A 22895-nucleotide genomic window follows, 5' to 3' on the forward strand; every position below is an offset into this window, starting at 1 on the left:
GTTGTAGCATGGAGGGTGTTGGTCTTTTCTCCTAAATAGCAAGCGACAGGACAAGAGAAAATGGCCTCAAGTTCCACCAAGGGAGGTTTAGGTGGGATATTAGGAAAAACTTCTTCATGGAAACGGTTGTCAGGCAGTGGAACAAGCTGCCCAGGGAAGTGGTGGAGTCACCATTCCTGGAGGTGTCTAAAAGGAATTTAGATGAGGTTCTCAGGGACATGGTTTAGTGCCAGAGTTAGGTTAGATTATGACTGGACTCTATGATACTGAGGGTCTCTTCCAACTGAAATGATTATTTGATTCTATGATTCTAAATATGTAAACAAACTTGTCTATATTAAAATATTTATAGAAGCAATAAAGAAATGTACATGTTTGCATGTCCTCTTCAAATGTCGCCCTTCAAAGATAAATGTTAAGAATTAAAGAATGAAGAATTAAAAACCCCTCTTTTATAATGACTGAAAGATTTGTAAAACAGTCAATTCTATTAGCTAATTCCATCAATACCATCTGCTAACAAATATTTTTCAAATAATTAACTTTTATCTAGATTTAGAAGCTGTTTTTTCCCCCTGGTACACAAGCAAGGACTCAAGTTAGTCCCTCAATAACATATCATCACCACCACCTTGGGTTCCCATATTCTCGTTTCATATTTGCTTTTTAAGAAGCTCTGCTTCACTCAGTTCATGCCTGGCTATTATCAATGGCGAGGGGTGGGAAGAGTGGAATTAAAAAAATGTTCAAAATTGCAGAGGACAGATGTACCTTCTGGTCTCCTCCCCTCAGAGCACATTTGGTTCTTGGTGGGCCAAGACCTCCATGAACTGTTGGAACAGAGAAGCCCAACACAAGGCAATGACCTGTCACACAGGGTATGGAGGAACTATGCACCATCATCTGCAGTAAGAAAGAGAACTGCAAGCAAGAGATGTATAACCACAAAGTTCATAAAATAATCTGAGGAGAGGTAGATCACTCACAACACGGGTAATTTAACAACTGTATGCTACTTTATTCACTTAGTTGCTAAATATTTACGTTCGGCCTATAAAGATTGAAAAAGTTTCTTACCACTTCACGTGAACATAACAGCAAACAAATAGATTAAAGTATTAGGGTACCCTACTGCTGTACCATTTTCCTGAATGCAAACATCACGATGTAAGGGCAATGTACTATTTCCACTGCTTCACTAGGCCTCATCTTAATGAAAAGAAACACATTTTCTGTATTTGTATGCTGTAAATATTTCCTGCACCAGCAATCAGCAACTGCTGGGATTCCTTTGGAAGGAAAATCTAATCCCTGTTTTGTATAATGTATACATTTGTATAATGTATAATAACATGCCAACTTTTTAGGTGTTATCAGAGAGGATCATTAGCCTTCAGGCTCCCAAACATCAGCATACCACCAGCTCTCGCATCACCAGGATGCTGTAGCGGTGCCTTATCAATATTGCTAAAACTATTCCATAAACAAGGTTCCTTAAAACAACAGAGCCCTGGGGCCCTGTCAAAACTACTTTTTCCCATGTAATGGGTAAACAGCAGATCTCTCCAGTACGTTGCTGTCAGGTTCTTTTCCTCTGCTACAGACTAGCTCCTGCGCTGCCGCCTTTACGTGCGACAAAGCCCGCAGGCACTGCGAACTCTGTACCTCGTGCCAATACATCTACTGTTCCTGACATCAAGCAAGCTTACGAAATTATTCCACCACAAAACTTGGGTAGCCAGTATTCTCACATTCTTATTTCTGATAAGTGAATCATATCCTCTACCAAAGAGTCTCACTCCTGTTTCATTACTTTTCACATATATTTTCTGCTGTTTTCCTACATCTTGCAGAAGGAACATAACCAGACGTAATCACTCCAGCTCTGATTCACAACTTGATACCAGAACAGTCAGAAGAAAAGACCACGCTGACTCAGAAGCAACTTGGCTATCTTTGCTGGCAGACAAGGAACATATTTATGGAGAGGCCCAGAAAAAGCACATTTCCTCCTCTCCTCCCAAAACATCACAAACCTACAGCAAGTTAGCAGATTGATGAACAGTTCAGTAAGCAATGCTGACTCACATTCTCTTTCTGACTCATGTTCTCCTTCTGATTCAGTCTTATTTTGGCAATCTCCTATTTTCCCTACCTCCACATACAGTTTCCTAGAATTGACAGAAACTTAACACATTTTATCACCTCAGATGAGCATATGCTTTAATATACCCTGGAGTAAATTAACACTACTTCAGTGAAATTACTGTTTCACACCCAGTGAATACAATTCACTTCTAAACAAAAACAAAAACAAACAAAACAAGTGTTGCACAAAGATAACAATGTCACATTGCAAGGAGAATAAAACACCACTGTGTTACTGCCCAGGTACTTTAAGGACACCTTTTCCCAACACACAGCATTTTATAAGTTATCTTTTCACTACTGTTTCAAACTTGTTTTATGAAATAAATTCCGGCAATAGCTTATGTATCTTGGGCTTGATGCTGAGCTACTTATCAAACTGTTCCAACACAGTGGGGACATACTGTCCATAAGGAACTTATTAGCAGCTTCAAGTAGGTTCTTCTAATCAACTACTTGGAGCTGCAACAGAAACAAAGTAGAAGAATACCAATTCAAAAACCCTGAGATATTTTGCAATATTCATTATCAATGTGACAATCTCCAAGATGTACACAAAGCAAGAGCATTAGTAATTTAATATGTCTAACAGTTTACAGTTTCTTAAGTCTCCTTCCTTTTTTCCCCTACAGGTTGATTAAAATGGGAACATAAATACTAGCATAAACAAATTTTAAAAGTAATTGCTCTAGTATTTAAAAGAAAGTTATTTAAACATGTAATGAGTTAGGCAGTAACACCTATCTGTCCACATCAGGGCCCAGTGTAAGAGCATTCCTGAACTGCAAATTCATAGCCTAAGAACTTGGTATACGCTGCTGTCTTTGTATCTGCAGGAGATTTAATCAGCCTTTAATACAATCACGCCTGCTGCAATGACCTACCAATTCTTCTCTTGAAAGGGGATTCTGGAGCTAGAAACAGAAGAACTGCAGTAAAGTTTACCTTTGATCTAACTATATTTTTACACATTTTTAATCATATATTTAGAACTGAGTTCCACACCACTTTATTAACATGGCTTAGGCTAGGCTTAAGTGTGCAAGCAATACATTGCCTGAATAGGGATTGCAGTATTCAGTTCTTGAACTTCTAAAACCATTTGTTTGCTCTTTTACTACACAGACAAAATAGCCAGCCTCATCTGATAAACAACATTTAATTGCCAGCAACTTGGGTTTATACAGCTACTGTTCTTGCTAACCAAAGTCTCACTTGGCTACAGATACTGAAAATATCTGAAGTTATTAACAGTAGCAAAGCAAAATTTCTTTGGGGGGTGGGGGGGAAGTGAAACTAGCAATAACAATTTAATTTTAAGATACCCACATTAAAACACACATTTGACACAAATAATAGGAGTGAAAATAAGGTCTTCTAAAAATTAGGGTGTATGCAGAGGATGCTAGTTTGATGATAAGGATCAAGAAAAGAAGATGCATTATACATCTAAAAGAACACTTTCACAGGAAATAAATAATTTAGCAAACAAGTGACCCTTAACTCTTAGGGAAGCTTCATCAGAAGAATCTTTAAATGGTGCTTGCCCCAAATGAAAACCATTCTGGGTGTCAACCACAGTATTAACAGGTAGGAAAGAAAGACATTACCACCTTATAGAATTTTTTTTGAGTAATATACATGCAAGCATCTGCTAGAGTATTTACTGCCAAGTTAATGGTGACAAAACAGCATTAAGACATATTGTTCTCAGGCAGATCTTGTTCTCTGCAGGAAGATGATAAGTTAAATATTCCTAATATATGGTCAGAATCTGATACCTACAGTCATTATTCAGAATGCTTCTATGCTTTCAAGTAGAGCTGCCCCTTCGTAGCACTGAATACCTTCAGCTAGAAAACCCAATATTTAACTGTTTATGTTCTACCATGTCAAAAAGACACTCTTGTCACGCATCTTAAACAGCTAAGATAGGACTTCTTGACAGTAAATAGCAGCTGATCCTCACCAGAAACTACTCAATAGCTCCATTTTCCTGGCTAGGAGGCTCAGGGTATTTTTGGACACTGCTCTAAGTGTATTGATCCTTCCTAGTGTCCAAGAACAGTGGTGACCTTGATGCTTTTTAGCTGACAGGATCCCTCTCCTCCTCCTTCCATTTCTGAGGGGACCGCTGTGCATGGACATAGTGCTTCTTCCACATACGTGCCACTGAGCTCTGTGCTCATGTCCACTGCCATGCACACTTAGCATTAAACAAACTCAAGCCTTCAAGAGAGTTCTGTGGGAGCTGCAACCCACTGTCTCCCTAGAAGACTTTCTCCCAGCCAAGATAAAAAGTTGTACTCAAACTACAGTACTCAAACAGGTCACAGTTTACAGCTCATAGAGATATCATTAAACCATCACTTCATGTTCACACCTGGCATGGCCTACATACCAAGATATACTTGGTGTCCTCTCGGCTGGTCTTACTCTTCAGAAAAGATCCAAAACATTTAGAAATTGCCACCACCAAATCACCAATCACTGGTTAAACTCAGATGACCCAGACACTTCGTGTCACTGCAACACGAAGACTTTCTGTCCCCGGTGTCCCTGCTCATGCTGTGTTGTTACGTTTGAACTATGCCTTAGATTAGCAGTGTGTCACTAGAACAAGGATACTTCTATTCTTCATTCTGCAATATTCAACAGGCATGCTTTAAGAATGAGGAAACTGGCAATGAACAGGTTGTCAGCTCTTGATCCCTGCCAGTCACTGTCTATTCAAGCCTAGGAAGTCCTGTAGCAGTCTGCTCCTCCTCCTCCTCTCTATTCAGTGTCACTGAAGGGAAAACACAGTCATCCTTTACTGTTATAGAGACATTTTCTTCCCAGATTTACACAATAACAACATAAAAAAACCCCAGAATTCTTATTTTCTTCAATTATTTTATCCTTCACCAATGTATGCCAATTCTTCTCGTGATTCAACACCTTGCCTCTGTATACTGTCAGATTTTCCCAGAAAGCTTGAATCAGAAAAAGCAAAGTAGCATCCCTGTCTATGGGCAACATATAAGAAACTTCTCTACTATGGCTTCTTTCAGAAACATCACTGAACTATGATTCTTAGTAATGTCTTAGATGTAATGTTCCTCCAAATAGATGGTGGTCTCCCGTCTCTATGAAATGTTTTGAGGACTGCTCATCTCCTTATGAACATTTTTCAATGTTTATGTCCTTGAAAAATCTATTATAGGACTGCATTTGGCCTTCTTTTCATATGCACAGCTAGAAACTGCAAAGATTTGCAATTTCCAGTAGAAATTGCTTTGACATTAACAGTAACATACACCCATGACTATCCACCATATCTGAGCAAGCATACAGAAAACTCAGCTATTAGTTCTGCTATCTGGAAATATCTCTTCAAATAATTTTCTCCATATTTGGAAAGTATATTGCTCCTCACCATTAAGTTAGCCATTTGAGACAAAAAAACCTTTTTCACCTTTTCCCTCCCACCCTTCATTCATGTATGAGCCTACAGCACTACTTCACTCTTCTGCTCAGTGATGTACCAAAATCTAGTTTGGGTCATTTCCAAAGGGACAGTGCTATTTGTTATCACTTTTATCTGTCATTTGCACAGACACCAAGTTGCAACAGAAGTATAAATGTCATCAGATGAACAGTGAGATGCTTTGTAGGAGCACCACTTACATACCTGACCACTGAGAAGCAGGTGGCACCACTCCTCATTACAAACAGCCACCAACACTTCTATGACATGAAGCAAAAGCTGACATAAAATAAGCTTATTGCCAAATATTGCTGAGATATTCTGTTAGGTCTGCATTTTAAGTTCAAGATTGTTCAGTGAAGGGTGGCTGAAGGCTTACATTGTCCTCAGCAGTACAATCCAAAGGCTTACATACAGTGAACATCAGGAATTGCTCATAAATGCAAAAAGAAGAGCTTTCTAACAAGGCACTACTCCTAAAACTCAGAAGTGCGGGACCTCTGTTTGGCCTGGGTTTGTTTTGTTTTAAAATAAATATAAGAACAGATGCACCACTTTCAGGAACAACTTTTGTACGAAGTTTGACCTTAAGGAACCCTCACGAGAGCAGAGCATGCGCCATTCTCTCCTAGGACTACTGACCTGACCAAGGAACCGTACATACCCCTCACCCCACACTACACTAGTGCTGGCAACGGTCTTTCAGTATCTTGCTGGACCCAGTAAGGACAGGACCCAGGCTCTGGAAACGCAACGTGCATCAGGCAGGCCTCCATGAAGCTGGATTTTCTTCTGTACGCATGCTCTGCATTCCTCCCATCTGGAGCACAATTCAGAAAGGTGGAACCAAATTGACTAACCTTTCTCACATTTGGATATTTCTTGTAGCTAACAAATTAAAGCACGTTAAAACCTTTATATCAAAGGGATCACAGTATTTTTAAACTGCTAACCACTTCCAGTTTATGAACAAAAAAATTCTTAAGCCAATGTGTTAGTTTAAAAATAATCAGATACAACACCAAGTAATCAATAACGTTTTCTATCATAAAATCTTTTTGCAAACTGTTTTAATATTTAATCTAAAACCCAGACTTCAACACCACCTACAAAAACACAACAGAAAAATCCTGAGCCATAAGGCTAGAAGTTCGAAATTATTTCCAACTTACATAAATCACTTCCTGTCCTAGTCTATTATAATTAATATAGAAAGTCTACAAACTACAGCTATCTGATCAGTATAGCGAATGCTAACCTTTTTTACCCATACAGTAAATGCACTAGTCATAGTTTAACTCCACAGCAAATTCTGCATTCATTTTGCACACATCCCTTTTTATGAGAAGCATGAATTTTAGATCAATAAAACTGTGTAGTTTACATATTCAATGGAGATCTTATCAGCTTATGGGAAGCACTGAAAAAAAATCCATGCTGATGCAAGACAGACTTTATTCCTTCGAAGGCGTAGAGTCTTCACTGTTTCAGAACTTCACCAACACATGCTGTAGTCTGTGTGCTAAACATTCATTTAAGGAAACTCAACTGGCAGCAAAACTATTCAGTGCTGTGCTAGCTAAATTTGCAAACAGGCAGAAATTACTCTAAAAGCTTACTATAGTATGATCCATTCAACAACAGGCTGTTTTTTGAAAAAAAAAAAAAACAACAACAAACAAAAATAATCAGAAAAGCACACAACAGACAGCCATCCCCTAACAATGGTCATTTATTTTATATTACATTAGTTTACATAGCCTGGTATTTTGGCAAAACTGCTAAAGTAACACACTTATTTTTACTTTTTTCTCCCTCAGGACTCTCTTGCACAGAGTATTTAAAATCACATTCCACAGCAGACAAACAGCATTGTTCCTACCCAAGCCCCTCCTGGGTATCAGCTTTCAAACGAATTTTGGAGACACCAATCCACCCACAGAACTTGTAGCAGTGGAGGATGGAAATGCCACACAAGGAGGTAATTCAGTTCAGAGAGGTTGCACCTTCGTCCCCAAAGCTACTTGACCACAAAATAGTAGCATTTAGCCAGTTATTTGCAAATCTGCATCAGGGAGCCCCTGGACTGTTGCCACAATACCAAGGGATCTGCCTTTACTATCCTTTGCATGATAAAGCAATCTCATCACTAGGGCATATTATTTTTCTTTAATAGTGCTGGGGTTTTTTTGTGGTTGTTTTTTGGGGTTTTGTTTATTGTTGGGTTTGAGTTTGTTTGTGTGTTTTTTTTAATTAAATTCTTTCTTCCACCTCTTCTTACAGCTATGGCAGAAAAGTTGATGTAGAGCAAAAAGAAGAAACAGTAGCTAGCTGATATTATACATTTGTATATGTAATAAAGAGAAAGCATCAAAAACTCTTTTTTTCAAAAGGAACAGTTGCACAAAAGGAGTTGCAGTGCTCCAAAAAACAGAGACAGTAAGAAGGGAAGAGGTAACTAAGGAAAACAAAGAGGCAGTTGTCCCTGTTGAAAAACAACAATTATTAAAATAATATGCATGAAAACAAGCGGAGAATGACTTTACAGTTTTTATCCCTACCCTAGTATTGTCCAAAAAAGTTCAAACTGACAGCTTTTCATAGACCCCTGAAAAGGCAGGGGAAGGGGTGCAGGAAGCTGCTGGCATTTTAGGAGGGGTGTCTGCCCTCTCTTCCTCTTTAGAAAAGCAAGTTCTAATTCAGCTTTTCTAAATTTCAGGAATTATTACAGCTCTCAGCAGTAGAAATATGTGTAGTACTGCCTTATGAATTAAATGCATCAAAAGCCCTGAAACACCAAAATCTTTATATATAAGCAAAAATTCCTTCTTAAAAATCTCATTTGACCTTAAACTTTCAATGTTGGACCACCACCTGGCAGGAGACCAATAATGTCTCTTTGCTTTACATTCTGCATATGAGTCTTATTTGTGATCTATAACTTTGGGTGCACACACAGGACTGTCTCTGTTCTAGTTAGAGAACAGCCCAGCGCCTACAGTGCTGCGTCATGAGAATCTGGTAACGTAACACAAGAAAGTGATCAAACAGTTTTGCTTCCAAACACTTACTTTATGTCCCTAAGTGAGGGTGCACAGAGAGGTAACGAGATAAGGAATTTTCCCGATGGTCCCTCTTGCTGACAATATGGAACTTGCTTATCTATACCAGTGCAGCATCTGAACATCACAAGAAAATAGTTTTTGCTGTATCTTCGCACATTATTATTATTCTACAGACGCAATAAAGCAACTGAATAAGCACAAAGGAAGAAAACCAAGGCAAAGTTGATCATCTGTTTGAGTCTCAGGTGTCACAGGAACAGCGTCAAGACTAAGCCCATTGTACTGGCTGACCAGCACCCACCACAGCCAAGATCACCGTCAACCCGTCTGAAAACATAAAAAGACAGACTACATTTCTAGCTACCTTTTATTTTTCTTTCTTTTTTTTTCTTTTTTTTGTTTTTTTTTTTTGTTTGTTTGTTTGTTTTTTTTTGTTTTTTCTGTAAAGAAAGAGACATGAACAGTCACAAATCTTTCACTTTTGGACTGACCACAGATCAGATTCCCTAAGCAATAATCAGTTTGTTGCAAGGCCTGTGTTTTTACCACTTGAGGGGGGAAAAGAAAGATCAGCAGTTTCATCTGACACTAAGTTCTTGAAGTTCAACAGCAAACCGCACTGCACATGCACAGTAAGCAAGACACACATTTTCCATAATGAATCAGCCATATTGTGGGAGCAAGACATGTGAGAACTACCTGGGTTCTATTTACCCACTTGAATATACACATACAGTTCATCTGATCAATAAAATGATTGTGAAATAATCCTGCTCAAGCATATCAAGCTACTCCAGCATGGGTCTGACACAGCATTGTAAAATATATGTAATTCTAAAAACTGTTACCAAACAATCAGATCACAAGTATCTAGAACTGACCACAGTTTGACAGAAGGGCAAGAAAAAAACAAAGCAATATCCATGTCTGTTTGCAGGCAGAAGAACCTGCTTTACACTGTTTTGTTGGACACTAAAGGAAATGCACAGCACTATAGAAGGCTGCTATCAGATTTATTAATAGAACTCAGTGGTTCAACAGTGTTTTTAGATGTATGTTTTACCATGAGATCTTTGTGAGTAAACTGAGAATTTACTGCCTTTGAAGACCCCTTATCATACTAATAGTTAATATCTAATACTCCAGCTGATGCCAATATAGGCAACACTGTATGTAAAAACAAGCACTTGAATACGCCAGAGAGTGACACTGCCAAAACTTAATGTATAATACGCAGGTATAGATAGCCACCAAAATAAAATGTAATATCTTCACTGTTTCTCTTAGAAAGCAGGTCTAAATAAGACAAGCTGATAAGAAAACAGGTTGAAAAAGATCCTCCTGAAAGAGGGAGCATATGTAAATAACAGTGACAGCTTACTGACAGTTTTACATAAAATGAATAAAAATGCCACTTATGGAAAAAACAAGAAATAAATCACGCAGCAAGTAGGACATCAGATCAGGCCAGATGTTTATGGCACTAACACTGCGTCACACAAGTATTGGCTCAAATTCAAAGAGACAATTAGGACAGTGTGATCCTAGCAAGACATTCCTCCTAAACTTCAAACCAATTTACTGGAATTTATTACACAGTGAACTTATTGCGAACGTTGTAGACCTTAAGTTACTAAAATCTCTAAAAGTACACTGTATTATATTTAACATTTAGGATTTAGAAAGCACAGAACTGTATCACATTAAATATTTATATTTAAGTAAAAAATTACATAATCTTAAATGATTAAATCAGCACAGCTACCAAGAGTAGAAGATATGCTCTACAAATGCAAAAGATAGCTACAAGTCTGATACTACCCTTAAATTAAAACATTTTAAAGAATGGCATCCCAAAGTACACACCTTGCAGTGTTCTATAACCTACAGCATCCGAGCTGATTAAGCACTGACATCAGCAGAGAAGCTTCTGCTCTCTAAAAGCATTGTTCACTGGAAAGTGCAGAGGAAAAACAATTATTTCACAAACCCATTGTGAATATATCATTTTTCTTGCCTCTTCAAGGAAATCCATCCAAAAAAAAATATATATATATTTGTAGTTTAAGTGTGCAACATACCTGCCAAAGTAAATTTTCACAGATAAAACCCCATAAATCTGACTACCACATTCATGATTTCAGGGACTAGTCGGCAGAGATAATATACTTACAGGGTTAATTCAGCTAACTTCAGGTATGTAAGCACAGTCCTTATGCAAAAATAAGTGCTGCTTCTCTCACTCTGTTCTTTTTTCACCGCACACACACACAAAAAAAAGAAAAAAAAAAAACAACTCGCAGAAGAAAAGCATAAAGAGAAAACTGATTATTTCTGAATATCCATGAAGCTTCTTTAATGAGTTATCAGGCAGGAATAATAAACGGATAGAAGTTCACAAGCCAGCAGCTGGCATCACAGGCACTCTCCATAGCCGAATTCAAAAGAAATGTCAATTAGAGTGGCAGCAGCTACAGTCAATGCTGGAAGCTGATGCCTCTGCGGGAAGAGGATGCTGGGAGATTTTCCCAATCTGTGCTGCAGCCTAATTCTAATCCATCACTTCTAACTGCAAGGAGAAAATGGAGACAGGAGGAACGCAAAGTGATTTATATTTATAGGCAAAAAGGGAGTTACCTCAGTATTTCCTGCATACAAAAAAAAAAAAAAAAGGTACAATTAGAGACAGAAAAGAGAAAGTATACTAACGCAACTGCAGCAAAAATAGATCAAACATACAAGAGCTAGTAGCAAGCAGAACTGAAGAAAACTAGCTCATGTTTGATTTTCACTATTTGGCAGTACTCAAACAAATCAATTTTTTTATTATTATTATTAACCCTTTGATATTCCTTCCCTAGAAATCTGAATTTTTATAATAGCTAGAGTCCCATGACCAAAATAAAGCACAGCACAGAGAGACAGCCAGTATAAAAGTTATCTTCACAAATATCAGCAGGAATAGGAGAAAGTAGGAATCAGAAGCAAAACAGCTGTAACGGGGATAGTTTCAACCCCTTGGTCTAATCTCTCCAGATGAGATATGGGACAACTCAGCACATGGGAGCTAAGCAGCAGAAAATTAAACTATGCCCTTCACCATTGCCTTTGAAAAGTATTCTTTAAAGCTGTACCACCTGGGCTAATAGTACCTATTCCTAGCTGTATTTACTGTCATGAACTGAGATTTACTCAAAACAACACCTCAGAGTAAGCCTTTAAAACACAATGCAGGAAACTAGATTTGCATTGACTCTCTTCAGATGGGTGCTAACTAATAACAGCAGTAATACTGCAACCTATTTTGAAAATACAAGGGAGAATGCAACATGCGAGGAAAGGGTTACATAGTATTTCCTAAAACACCTGAGGAAGCCAAGGGCTATGATCAGGTAAGACAGGCTTTGCAGGACAGAGATGAGATGGACAGCTGTAACTCTTGGACAACAGCACCATTAAAATCACAATGTTTTGCCCTTTTTTCCTGAAATTCTACCTAACAGCCGTAAAGACCGAGGAGTTCAGAGACATCTGACTTCTCTGCCACGTGACTTGGAAGCAGTGTTTATTTTCACTTATTGTATTAACACTTTGGGAGCAGGGATAGTCCAGCATTTCTCTCCCCTTGACAGTGCGTGAAAGGTAAACCTGTTTTGAATCAAGCTTGAGCAGCCAGATCAAAACTGACTCAGTTCACACACGAAACAGAAAATATTCTGTCCTTAACTCAGCGTAAGTTGAAGACAGTCCACACTTGAGGCCTCAGAAAGTATTTCCCAGTAAAAGCCGATAAAGTGTCAGCAGCACATTTCCATAAAACTGACGAAAGCAGGATTTCTGCCTGCAAATATCAACACATTCAAAAGACTTCCCCTGGACTTTCTTAAAGAAAAAACGACTAATGCACACTCAAGCCACATTCCGCTCAGATTGTTTCCCAAAATGCTCTGAGACAGTTTTCAGTCATCAGGGAGAGAAGGGGGGAACACGCCAAACCAAAAGAAACAACCAAAATATAAGACCAGAGAGGTTTTGGGTTTTTGATAGTCTAAAATAAAGTATGTGGCAAACCCGTTTTTCAATCCTTTTTCCCTAAAAATAATCCTCCTTCTCAATATTTGCGCAAATCACAGCCTGCAAGTTTTTATTTTTTTCATCTATGAGTCAGAGCTCGACTTTTCATTTTGTTATCTAAAGCACTAATGACTTAAAGATTGCACCACCAAATAAAAAGTCCACATCCCTTTCAAAGTCTCTGAAGTTATTCAGAGAAGGCAATACTTGAGTTGCATGACCTCAAATAGCATTATGCAGTTGCTTTTAAAGTACAGGATAAACATTAATTTCCTGAAAGAAATTTAAAGAAAGAAAACACAGATGTGATCAGTGGATCACCCATTCCAGCACAACATTGAGATTCTACTGTGATAATTAATAGACACCAGAAGTCTCCAGGAACCCCCATGCAAAAATATTATCTGAGTTCCCTGCCATGGTGTCAATTTGTTTACCATGGATGAGCAAGTCACAAGCAGTAACCTAAACATTTAGGCTCAATTAAGACAAACTTATTTTGGCCAACACTGGATCACAGAAAAACCGGCTGTGCTACATTTCTGTACCCCAGCCTTTCAGGGAAGGTATGGTGTGGAAGAGATGCAAAGTTTGGGGCAGTTCTGTGAAGAATGTCTCTGAGCTGCTTTGTTTGGTTGTTTACCCCTCGCCCCCTGCTGTGGTTTTTTCACCACTTGCTATCTAAGAAGATAAGGACACAGGCAGAATTGCAAATTTCAAAGTCAACAGAAGATACCAAAACAAAAACTGCACAATGTGGCCTGAAGACTTCTGGTCAAATACAAACACGCAGTGAAATCTGACATCAGAGGCAAAAGGTGTAGTTGCAATGAATAATGGAAGATACATAATTATTGCCCACTCAAACCCCCTCAAACTTAAACAATTTATAATCCAAGAATTGTTTGGGGTAGAGAAGGATTAGTGAGATTAGGCTGGTTGGTGTCTAGACTACTGCTGCTCCAAATATTGAGACTGACAATATAAAATGGCTACTGTGTCATATTTATGTAGCTGTGAAAATACAGGGTGTTTCAAAAAGATGGATTCATTACAAAGCAATACTGCAGTATCAAAAGCCATATTGCTTTGAAATTGGGTCCCACTTACTGAAACACACTGTTGTATTTCCTGGATGCAAAAATCTCCTTTACTGGACTTCTTTTCCCCCTTGACCTTGAGGACCAAACTAACAAAATAAAGCCCTGATCATTTAAATTGTCATAGTTGTTTCTCACCATGTTAAGACAATATCAGAATTTGAGTTCAAATTTACAGAGACAAGCACTGTTGTCAAAAGTTTTTGACTCCCTGAATTTGAATTTGAATTTAGGGCCATTTCCTCAGCTGTTCAGCTTCCTTCACTGACAAAACACACACATGTGCAGGTATAACTGAAATCTTAACTACACTTCTGAGATTACAGGGATAACCTGCTCTAACTTCCTTAAACACTTCTGGCTGTTAATCTGTCACCCTAGTAATACCACACAGAGCTGCTTTGGTAGGATCAAGGATTAACAATATCCAGCTTTGGGTAGGAAAAGGAAATGCAAAAGAGGAATGATAATATAGCAATGAAATACGCCTCTTTCTGCAGAAATCAAGAAAATTCTAAGAATTACATTATTCATCAAAAATCATTTGTCTCATTTCTACAGAATTCTAGCTCCTACCTTTTCACTATGTAGTTTTTTAAACGTGTTTAAATGAGATCTCACTATCTTTCCACTGATGCCAAAACTCAGGGTCTGGTGTAAGAAATTTCTATACAAATAGCACAACACAAAGTCTTCCTCTGTATACGAAGTGTTTGCAACAGTCATCGAAAACACCATCTTGTCTCTACCTCAAACAAAAAACAGCATGCCAACCAGTAACATGGAAAAGCACAATAACTTGATGGTAACTTGTTCCTGTCACATAGAGATGACATGTGAGTGGACCAGTGAGTGAAATGAGATAGGAGGAAATCCAGTAAAATTAAAATTTCATATGAGTTCCTAACAAACTGAGAACTTCAGAGGATAAAATACATATAGAAATCAAAACAGCAGTGACAAGGTCAGTAGATGCTAGCCATAATATGGTGATAGTTAAAAGCTCTCAAGAACTTAGACCCTTTCTAGTCCTCTTATTGTAACACCAAATAAGAGATAATTTACAAAATTATACTCTAGCAACAGAAAACATGGATCTCTGCATTCCACAGGAATAACTGCTGAATAATTTTGGGAAAAATTAACGTAGCAGAAAAATATATATTAAAAAGTCATAAAGTTGAGAATCATCTTGTTTAGCGTGATCAGAATTAAAATTCATAAGTTTTCCACAATAAGATTCAGGAAGTATTTTTAGCAAGAATAAAAGAACAAAACACACATAAATCAGTTCCATTCATGTATGATTTTGAACACGTTACCTGCTTGGCAGGTAATAGCATTAGGTTACTTTGTGAAACAGATTTGCCCAAAACTTACAAGTGTGCACGCACTCCAGTGGAAACATGGGGAAAAGTTTGGTAAGAAGTACCTTGCCACCACAAAACTTCTTGGCAGAGGCTTGAATTTCCAAAACAGACAGAACCATTTGTCTCCAGTTACCTGGTTCCTTTTACAACAGAATATGCTGTTCTGAGTTAACCAGTTCTTACTCAACACAAATATATAATGGCAAATTTCCTTTGACATATATCCCACCTATCCTCTTTGTAAGGTTGAAGATGCTATATCAATGTTATCGCCAAGCCAGTACTTTGAAAACTTAGTAACTCTCTTTGGTAGAGAAGATACCAGGTGAAATACTACTGCTTGTTTTAAGCAAAATGGCAAACTGACCTACTGTAAGAGCCCATCTCTGGCTTTAGCACCACTGAGTAGAGAACTGCATTTACAGGTGGAAGTCCATCTAACGGCCCCCTCCTGTTTTTACAAAACAAGTATTTTGGGGTAATTACAAACACCATTTTGGAGTTGTTGTGTATAACTACAGTAGCCACCATGAGTAGAAGATCAAAAAAGAGTTTAGATAAAGAATCTAATCCATTTAGACAATCGGAGCAAAGACTGATTTCCTCCTGGACCTGTCCTCAGATACAACAGCCAGCTCTAGAGATTCAGGGAAGGATTTTACCCTCTTAGGATAACTCATTGCCCTTTTAACATCTAACCTGCGCAACCTTGTATCCACAGTTAAGCAATCATATTTAGGGAATAAAGCCAGTTAAAGCCAAGTTAGATTAGCAAAATAGTTTGCTGGCATTTACTGGAGCAGTATACAGAGCAGTGTTACTCTATACACATTTCACCTGAAAAATTACACAGTGGCGTATGAAGTACTATGAAGACATGGTTCCCACACATTCTTTCCAAATTCTCTAAACAAGTTGATTCAACAGAATTTGAAACAGCTCTGATCTCATACATAAACATCGACAGCCTTGGCAGTCGCAACTCTCCATAAAAAAGGCCCATTTTACCTGAATTCAATGGAGTATAACCAAACTGCAGTAAGACACTCAAACTAATGCCAGGTATACCATCAAAGAGCTGTAACAACATCACTCTTATACGAGATAAGAGAGATTCAAACATGGATACATAGCAAAATTTTAAGATTAATGTTATCAACAGTAAAATTAAAAAAAAAAAAACAACAAAAAAACCCAACAGATACAGCTTTCCAAAAAGGTTGAATCTCTAGTAATTCATTGTTTCAATATAGTTACATTTCCAAATTTCCACTACTGTATTATTAATAGAAAAAACCTACCACTAATTCTAGACAGAGAAAGTTCAAGAATAACCAGTGTAGCATGAGATTTGGGAAAGGCTTCCCCTCAGGCAAACTACCAGCATCACTCGAAAACTACAGCCAAAGAGTTTCAAGGAAGACAATACTGAAAGCTTCCACACAAAGTCCCAACGTTTTTTCAGTTCCTTAGGCAGGTTTCTGAAGTATTTGAGAAAGCAGAGAGTCTAATCAAGTGCAGAGTCCTGCCCAGATACAAAAGAATACACTCCTATGTAATTTCTATAACTGCAGAGCAGCTAATTGATGAACATAGAGCAAGTCATCTGCAGCAAGTATTCCCGCTGAGATTATCCCACGCTCACTGCTCAAATACAAACAGAACAGCCTCTCTGTGTATCTCATTTTCAAGGGAAACAGCATACACAATCATGCTATCTTGTCCACTCACATGTCTCTACACTCTTAATATTTTAACCTATTGGCCAGTTTCAGTCAGCCAAGTTTGACAGAGAAGCAGTGGTCTCACGAGAGAATTAAAATTAATATCTGGATTGTGCAGAAATACCTGAAGGGGTGCTTACTGAGGGAAAGACTACGGTATAATACTCAATTTCCCATCTTGCTGGCCTGCTGAAAAATCAAGCTACCTGTTGACTGGGAGGAGTAAGGAGGACACAGGTGCAGCTGGGGGAAATGAAAGGTAAGGAGGTCATGAGGACCTGTGGAGGGAAAGCTTCAGTCATCTTGAGGGGTAAGGTATAGGTTCATAAGACAATACTCCTATGAAATGAAGCTCCATTAGTTCAGTGCTCATGGCACATTCTTTTGTCAGCTGCAGTGCACACAGGGAATCCAGAAGAAAGTACTGACAGAAATATTCAAAACTTACCACAGCCATTAATAATCGAAGTATTTAATTATAACAAGAAGATGATCTTGTAAGTTTTCAGAATCTTGCAAAGCTTTCTTGGTAAGAAATTTCCATTTTTCTCTGCTACTCAGGACGGTTAAGAATTTACAGACCTTTTATAAAGCTGGCTAACTAGAACAACCTCACTACCTGAAAATATTTGATGAAAGCTACTCAAGGCCAGTAACACTGCATGAAAGTAACAAAGAGCCTTCCCTATCAGAAGCTTTTATAGGCCTATGATACAGATACACTCCAAATCCCATTTTCCATTCATGGTATAACAGTGGAATAAAGATTTCTAAGAAGCTAAACTGAAAAAGTTTTAACAGTTTGATAGAATGGTGCTATTGAAACTTGCACGCCTTATATCTTCTGCCAGTTGACTGCAACCAGGTCATTCAATCTGGACAAAATGTAGATCAAAACCGCTAAAATGGAGCTCCAAGTTATTTTTCCCAAAGAGGAAGAAAGAATTAAAATTTACAAAACACAACAAAACAAAACACACAACAGGGTATTACAGCAACTTCAAAACTTGCATATTGTAAAAGCTGGAATAATGGCAGAGACTTATAAAAAACATATACAGTTTTATTAAAAACACACATTTTTAAAAAATCTACTTACACAGGGATGTTTTCAAAGGCATCTTCAAAATTTTCCTGCAAAAATAAAAATACCTATTTTAATCAAACGTGCATGGGTTTTTAAACTCTTTTGGTAACACAGCAGAAAGCTACCATTACTAGATAGCACTTCTGCAACATACAGTAAGAATTGGAATATTCAGAGTCTACTGGCTTTTTGTTATGCTTTCAGTGAGAATCATTGCCCAAACACATACATTTCCTATGGGCCTAGTGCACCAGATTACAGTTATGTTAAACCAAAGACCTCTCCCTTTTCAGACTCCCAAACTTCCACCTGTAAATCACAGAATATAATATAGACTAATGCCTCAGGAGTTATACAGCACATCTGATATAACCAGGATGCCCTAGCAGACTGGCATATCTACACATTAAGAAAAAGTTAAAATGAAGTGTTCTAAGCCTACAGCTGATACACAGAGTACATATACTAAGTCCAGAATGCATTATAGATAGCGTGCATATACAGCCAGCTCATGCATTAGTAGCAGTTGTGTGAACAGCTTGATCCAGCCATCTTTCCACCCAGATTTAAACCTCTTTCCACCTAGGTTCAAATTTCAAATTCAGATAAAGGAAGAGACGCATAAACATAAAATGGTCAGAATGGTTCAGCTCAAGGCTCATCTGTTTCTGTATCCAGTTTCCAAAATTGATCTGTAGAGTGTGTATCAGAGACAACAATGCAAACCGCCCTCCCTGCTGCGTCCTTCTCACCACCCCACACTTTCCAGCTTTTGGAAACTCAGGGAATTCCAGGCTTTGATGTGCTTTGTTCCATCTGCTGGTTTTCAGTAGACCTATGTTCCACGTATCAGTCTAGCCTTCCCCTGATACCATGTGGACTTCTTTTTATTCATGTAGTCATAATGTCAGTGAGTGATTTCACAAGTCTGCCACCCATTTTGTACAAAGTAATAATTTCTACTGGAACCTGGCTCCTGATACCTTTATTTAACAGTTCCTAGCTTTTGAATCGAAAGATGGTGAAGAATCAATTCCTACTTGCTCTTCCCTTGATACTTAGGATTTTGAAAACCTTTGTTATATCATCCAAATAATCCTTTTTCCAAGCCAAGGACTGCTACCTTACTCAGTCACTCCTCAAACAGACTTAAGTCATCAGTCTTCTAATAGAGTGATTCTGTGAAGACTATTTGCCACCGTGAGCCACTTCTAAAAACAAGAGGAGAAATTCAGCAAAACAAATAAACAAAATACACTGACAGCTTTTTGAGCACACCTCCAGTCTTCCTATGAGAACAAACTTGATGAGCAAAATTCAAGGTACTTTTAACTGTCAAGTACTTCTAAAGAACAGTAACAATCAGAAGTTTACACCAAGACGTAAAAATACCTGTGTCGTGAGCCTCTTGCCTGCTCTTTCAAGCAGCAGATACGTCTAAGAAGAAAGGGAGAGACAATGTGCATTCTGTTTCGATGAGGGCCTCCAATGTCTGGCTCCTTCTGAATTTTGCTCCCTGCTATTCACACCGGTCAAATAAACATCTAAACATTTAGAAGATAAAGTACAACCTGGATATTCTTTCCCACATACTAAAGCATGGAGGGAAATCACAGCCTCTCAAAGGCCTGCACCACTCAAGGGAGCTAAAAACAACATTGCTGAAGGTGATTTTCTCAATGCTAAAAAACAAACAAACAAAAACCCCTAGTTTTTATGAAGTTCTGCGTGCCTTCCCATTTGCACTGCATGCAAAACAGGTATTAGAAGGCATTCAACTTGACATCTTGTTCTCATTTCCTTAACTGTCTCACACAAGTTTGTAGTTGGCTCTACAGACTCTCACAGATTTCCTACATACAGAAGAAAGTTCAAGGCACTAAAACAGAAGCCTAGCCATTTTCTACTCCATTCCATGCCTACTACAGCAAAAAGAGTTATATCATCCTCAAGTGTAAGGGAGAAGGCTGCAACTGAAGTACCCAGAACAGCTCTTCCCAGAACAAGTTCTGCGATTCATCATGTTTCCACCAAGATACAAAATGCTTCAGAGGTACTCAGAACATATTCACTTTTCTTCAGTAGTCCATTAAAACTTACTTGTAAATTAAGCCTGTTCCAGAAGAGAAAAAAATTAAAAGTGAAGTGCTACAAAAAATACAGAACATCTAGAAAACTTTCAAGCTGTATATAACACACACAGCTGTATAGGTATGCATATAATATGAATTATGACAATTAAAAAAAAAAAAACAAGGGATTGATAAAGTTTATCCATTCCTCAGAGTAACGAAGCAGCCCCAAAACACAGATCCATTCTTGCACATTCAATTGAAGGCTGGTAAAGTTCCCATCTTCAACTGCTCAATCCAACGCTGCATTTTCAGCCGACAACAGCTGCAAGTCCATAACCAGTTTCCAGAGGTGCTTGTTCATTTTAGTCCACAGCAAAGCGGATTCCTTAATTCAAACTAAATAGTTTTACTCAGCACTGATGACAGGCTGCACACAAGCTTCTTCAAGCCTAAAGCTGTGTGCAAATAAATCAGCCATATTTATGACCTCTTTGCTCTACCAGCAGTACTGTAGGAATACAATTTGCTTTATTTACATGGCTGAAGAGACATGACAAAGACTGAGGTTAATGCAGTCCTTCATTAATTTCCTTCACCTGACCCGGGTCCATCCTACAGCAAGTCCCAAAGGTCCTGCTCCAGTATGTCCTTGTTTTATCAGCTACACACACTCAGCAGAAATCTTCAGGAAACACAAGCTGCAGTCGAATTCACAAAAAGGGCAATGCAGCTTCTTTTCAGATATTCTACTCAGAAAAACAAATTTAAGTTAGTGCCAAGAAAAACAGTTTAACAACCACATCTGTCAGCACATAATGCTGGCTAATGCTGCGATCCACAGATTTTTATTGTGTTATTGCACCTTTTCCGGAGAACATGTCAATCCAAGAATTTACAAAACACAAATGTAAATAAAACTGCCACTAGATGGCATGAAAAAAAAATGATTCAGACTTTTCCACAGATGTGGGAAAAAACTGGCACAAGATTTGACCAAGTAAAGCTGTTTCAAAATTATTTTTCTTGAATTTCATGATCTTCATTTTTTTTCTAGTTGATTATTGTACTATTTCACATCTTTTTGATGCATCATTTTCAAGATGCACACAGGTTTGAAAATAATTAAGTTAACACAACTTTGAGACACTCGTGTGTTGCAAATCCAAAAGAGTCAAAGTCAGACAGAGACATAAATGGACACAGTATATTAACGCAGAAGAACTGACGAGCTCCTGTACTTTCTGTACAGAAACCATTTTCAGATTACTACAATTCACCTATAAAGCCTCATGAAAAACAATGTGCAAATGAGACCCCTAAACTACCACAGGACGTTTGCCAGTGACTGCACTTTTGTTCTAACACACTGGTAAAAAGTGGAAACAATTGCTTGCTTTATTACAGAAATGGTAGCACCAAAAGTAAACTCTCTTTTACATTCATCCTAAGTCATTTAACTTTAAGCAACTTTTAGACTATATCTTGTGACTTGTAGTAAATTATTGTCTTAAGTTTGCTATTTTTTATGTCAAGCTTCAGACTTGACAAGGCTTTTTTACATTCTATGCTGCTCTAGTTTTTAAAAAGATATCCAATAAAACATACATTATTTTAAGAATTAGCTAAGTAAACAACAGGATAAGTAGCTCTCAGTGAAAGGCTGTAACCAGAATGTTTCTAAGGTAATTCCTCCAAGGCTTCTTTCTGTTCAATACAGTTTTAAATCAATACTCTCGAAACAAACATAATGCTAATGAAATGTTCAGCCACAAAGAATTAGTGGAATACAAATCAGAATAACAAAAAATACACTCCTTTTAAGTGATTTGGAACATTGAGTAAGTCAGTTTCAAATGGGGAGATGCACATGCAAAAACCAAAGAAATCATACGCACAAGGTAAGCTTGCATTAGGGAAAGCAACACTCCTAAGAAAGACTGAAAGGTAATTTTGACAAGAAATTCAATATGAATTCCTGTTCTTAATGTGATCCTTAAATTAGTCTGCAAACAATAGAAAACAGAAAACTTTAGTATCCAGCATCAAGAGGATGAAAACTGTAAAACTTTGTACTTTCCTATAGTTCAGCCTTCTTGAACATTAATAAATATATAAGACAACAGAAGAGATCCCAAGTTCAAGAGGTAGAACACATGACTTATTGTAAGAGGTAAAATTTCACTTTTTTAAATAATCAAATGCAGGACAGCTGAAGTACTCACTATTTCTAGCTCATACAAATAAACTCAGAGAAATAAAATCAGTACCAGGCAAAACCTCTTTTATTTCTTTTAAATATTAGTTTTCACCATGCCTTTTTTTTCTGCTGTGTCATATTATGTTCTTCAGGCAGAGCAGTAACTACTGGAGCACACCAGTGAGAACCACCACGGACACTGTCTTCCACGTCTCCAAATTAAGAGTCTGAAAAGCACATGACACTACAGTTCAGCTAAGCACAAATTACTAGGTTCGATCTAGCCAAGTTTCACGAAACTCACTGCTTTTGTTGCACAAGGAGTAATTATCTGTAGTTCTGACAAGACTCTAACAAGGTTTTTTTCAAAACTATTCATAGGCTATGAATTGAGCCCAAGATGCTTTTATGCTATCAAATTTTACTGTTAGAATCCCTTCCATAGATTTATAACAATAACGCATGCATAGATTCCTTTTAAGGAGTTTCTGAATAGTGCTCTTTCCAAGCAAAAGTATCCTCTTTCTCCCTGTAACATAAAACACCTTCTTCACAGACTACATGGATTTGATCTTGTTGCTTTAAT

The 22895-nt window shown here is 37.8% G+C and overlaps 1 protein-coding gene across 5 annotated transcripts in view; it reads right to left on the reverse strand.

Moving 5' to 3' along the window:
• The window catches only part of TTC39B (tetratricopeptide repeat domain 39B), a 79024-nt gene that overhangs the window by 34361 nt on the left and 21768 nt on the right, over positions 1-22895 (reverse strand). For 2 of the 5 annotated variants that reach the window (XM_065046147.1, XM_065046149.1), the window contains exon 2: positions 18050-18084. The exons of 1 other annotated variant lie outside the window; for it this stretch is intronic. In XM_065046147.1, coding sequence (XP_064902219.1) covers positions 18050-18084 — 35 coding nt within the window. Of the gene's footprint in view, positions 1-10855; positions 11316-18049; positions 18085-22895 lie in introns of those variants that run through there. 2 more of the 5 variants (XM_065046148.1, XM_021288823.2) reach the window with 2 other exon arrangements.

The sequence above is a fragment of the Columba livia genome, chromosome Z (assembly GCF_036013475.1).
Source record: "Columba livia isolate bColLiv1 breed racing homer chromosome Z, bColLiv1.pat.W.v2, whole genome shotgun sequence".
In the NCBI taxonomy this organism is placed as follows: Eukaryota; Metazoa; Chordata; class Aves; order Columbiformes; family Columbidae; genus Columba; species Columba livia.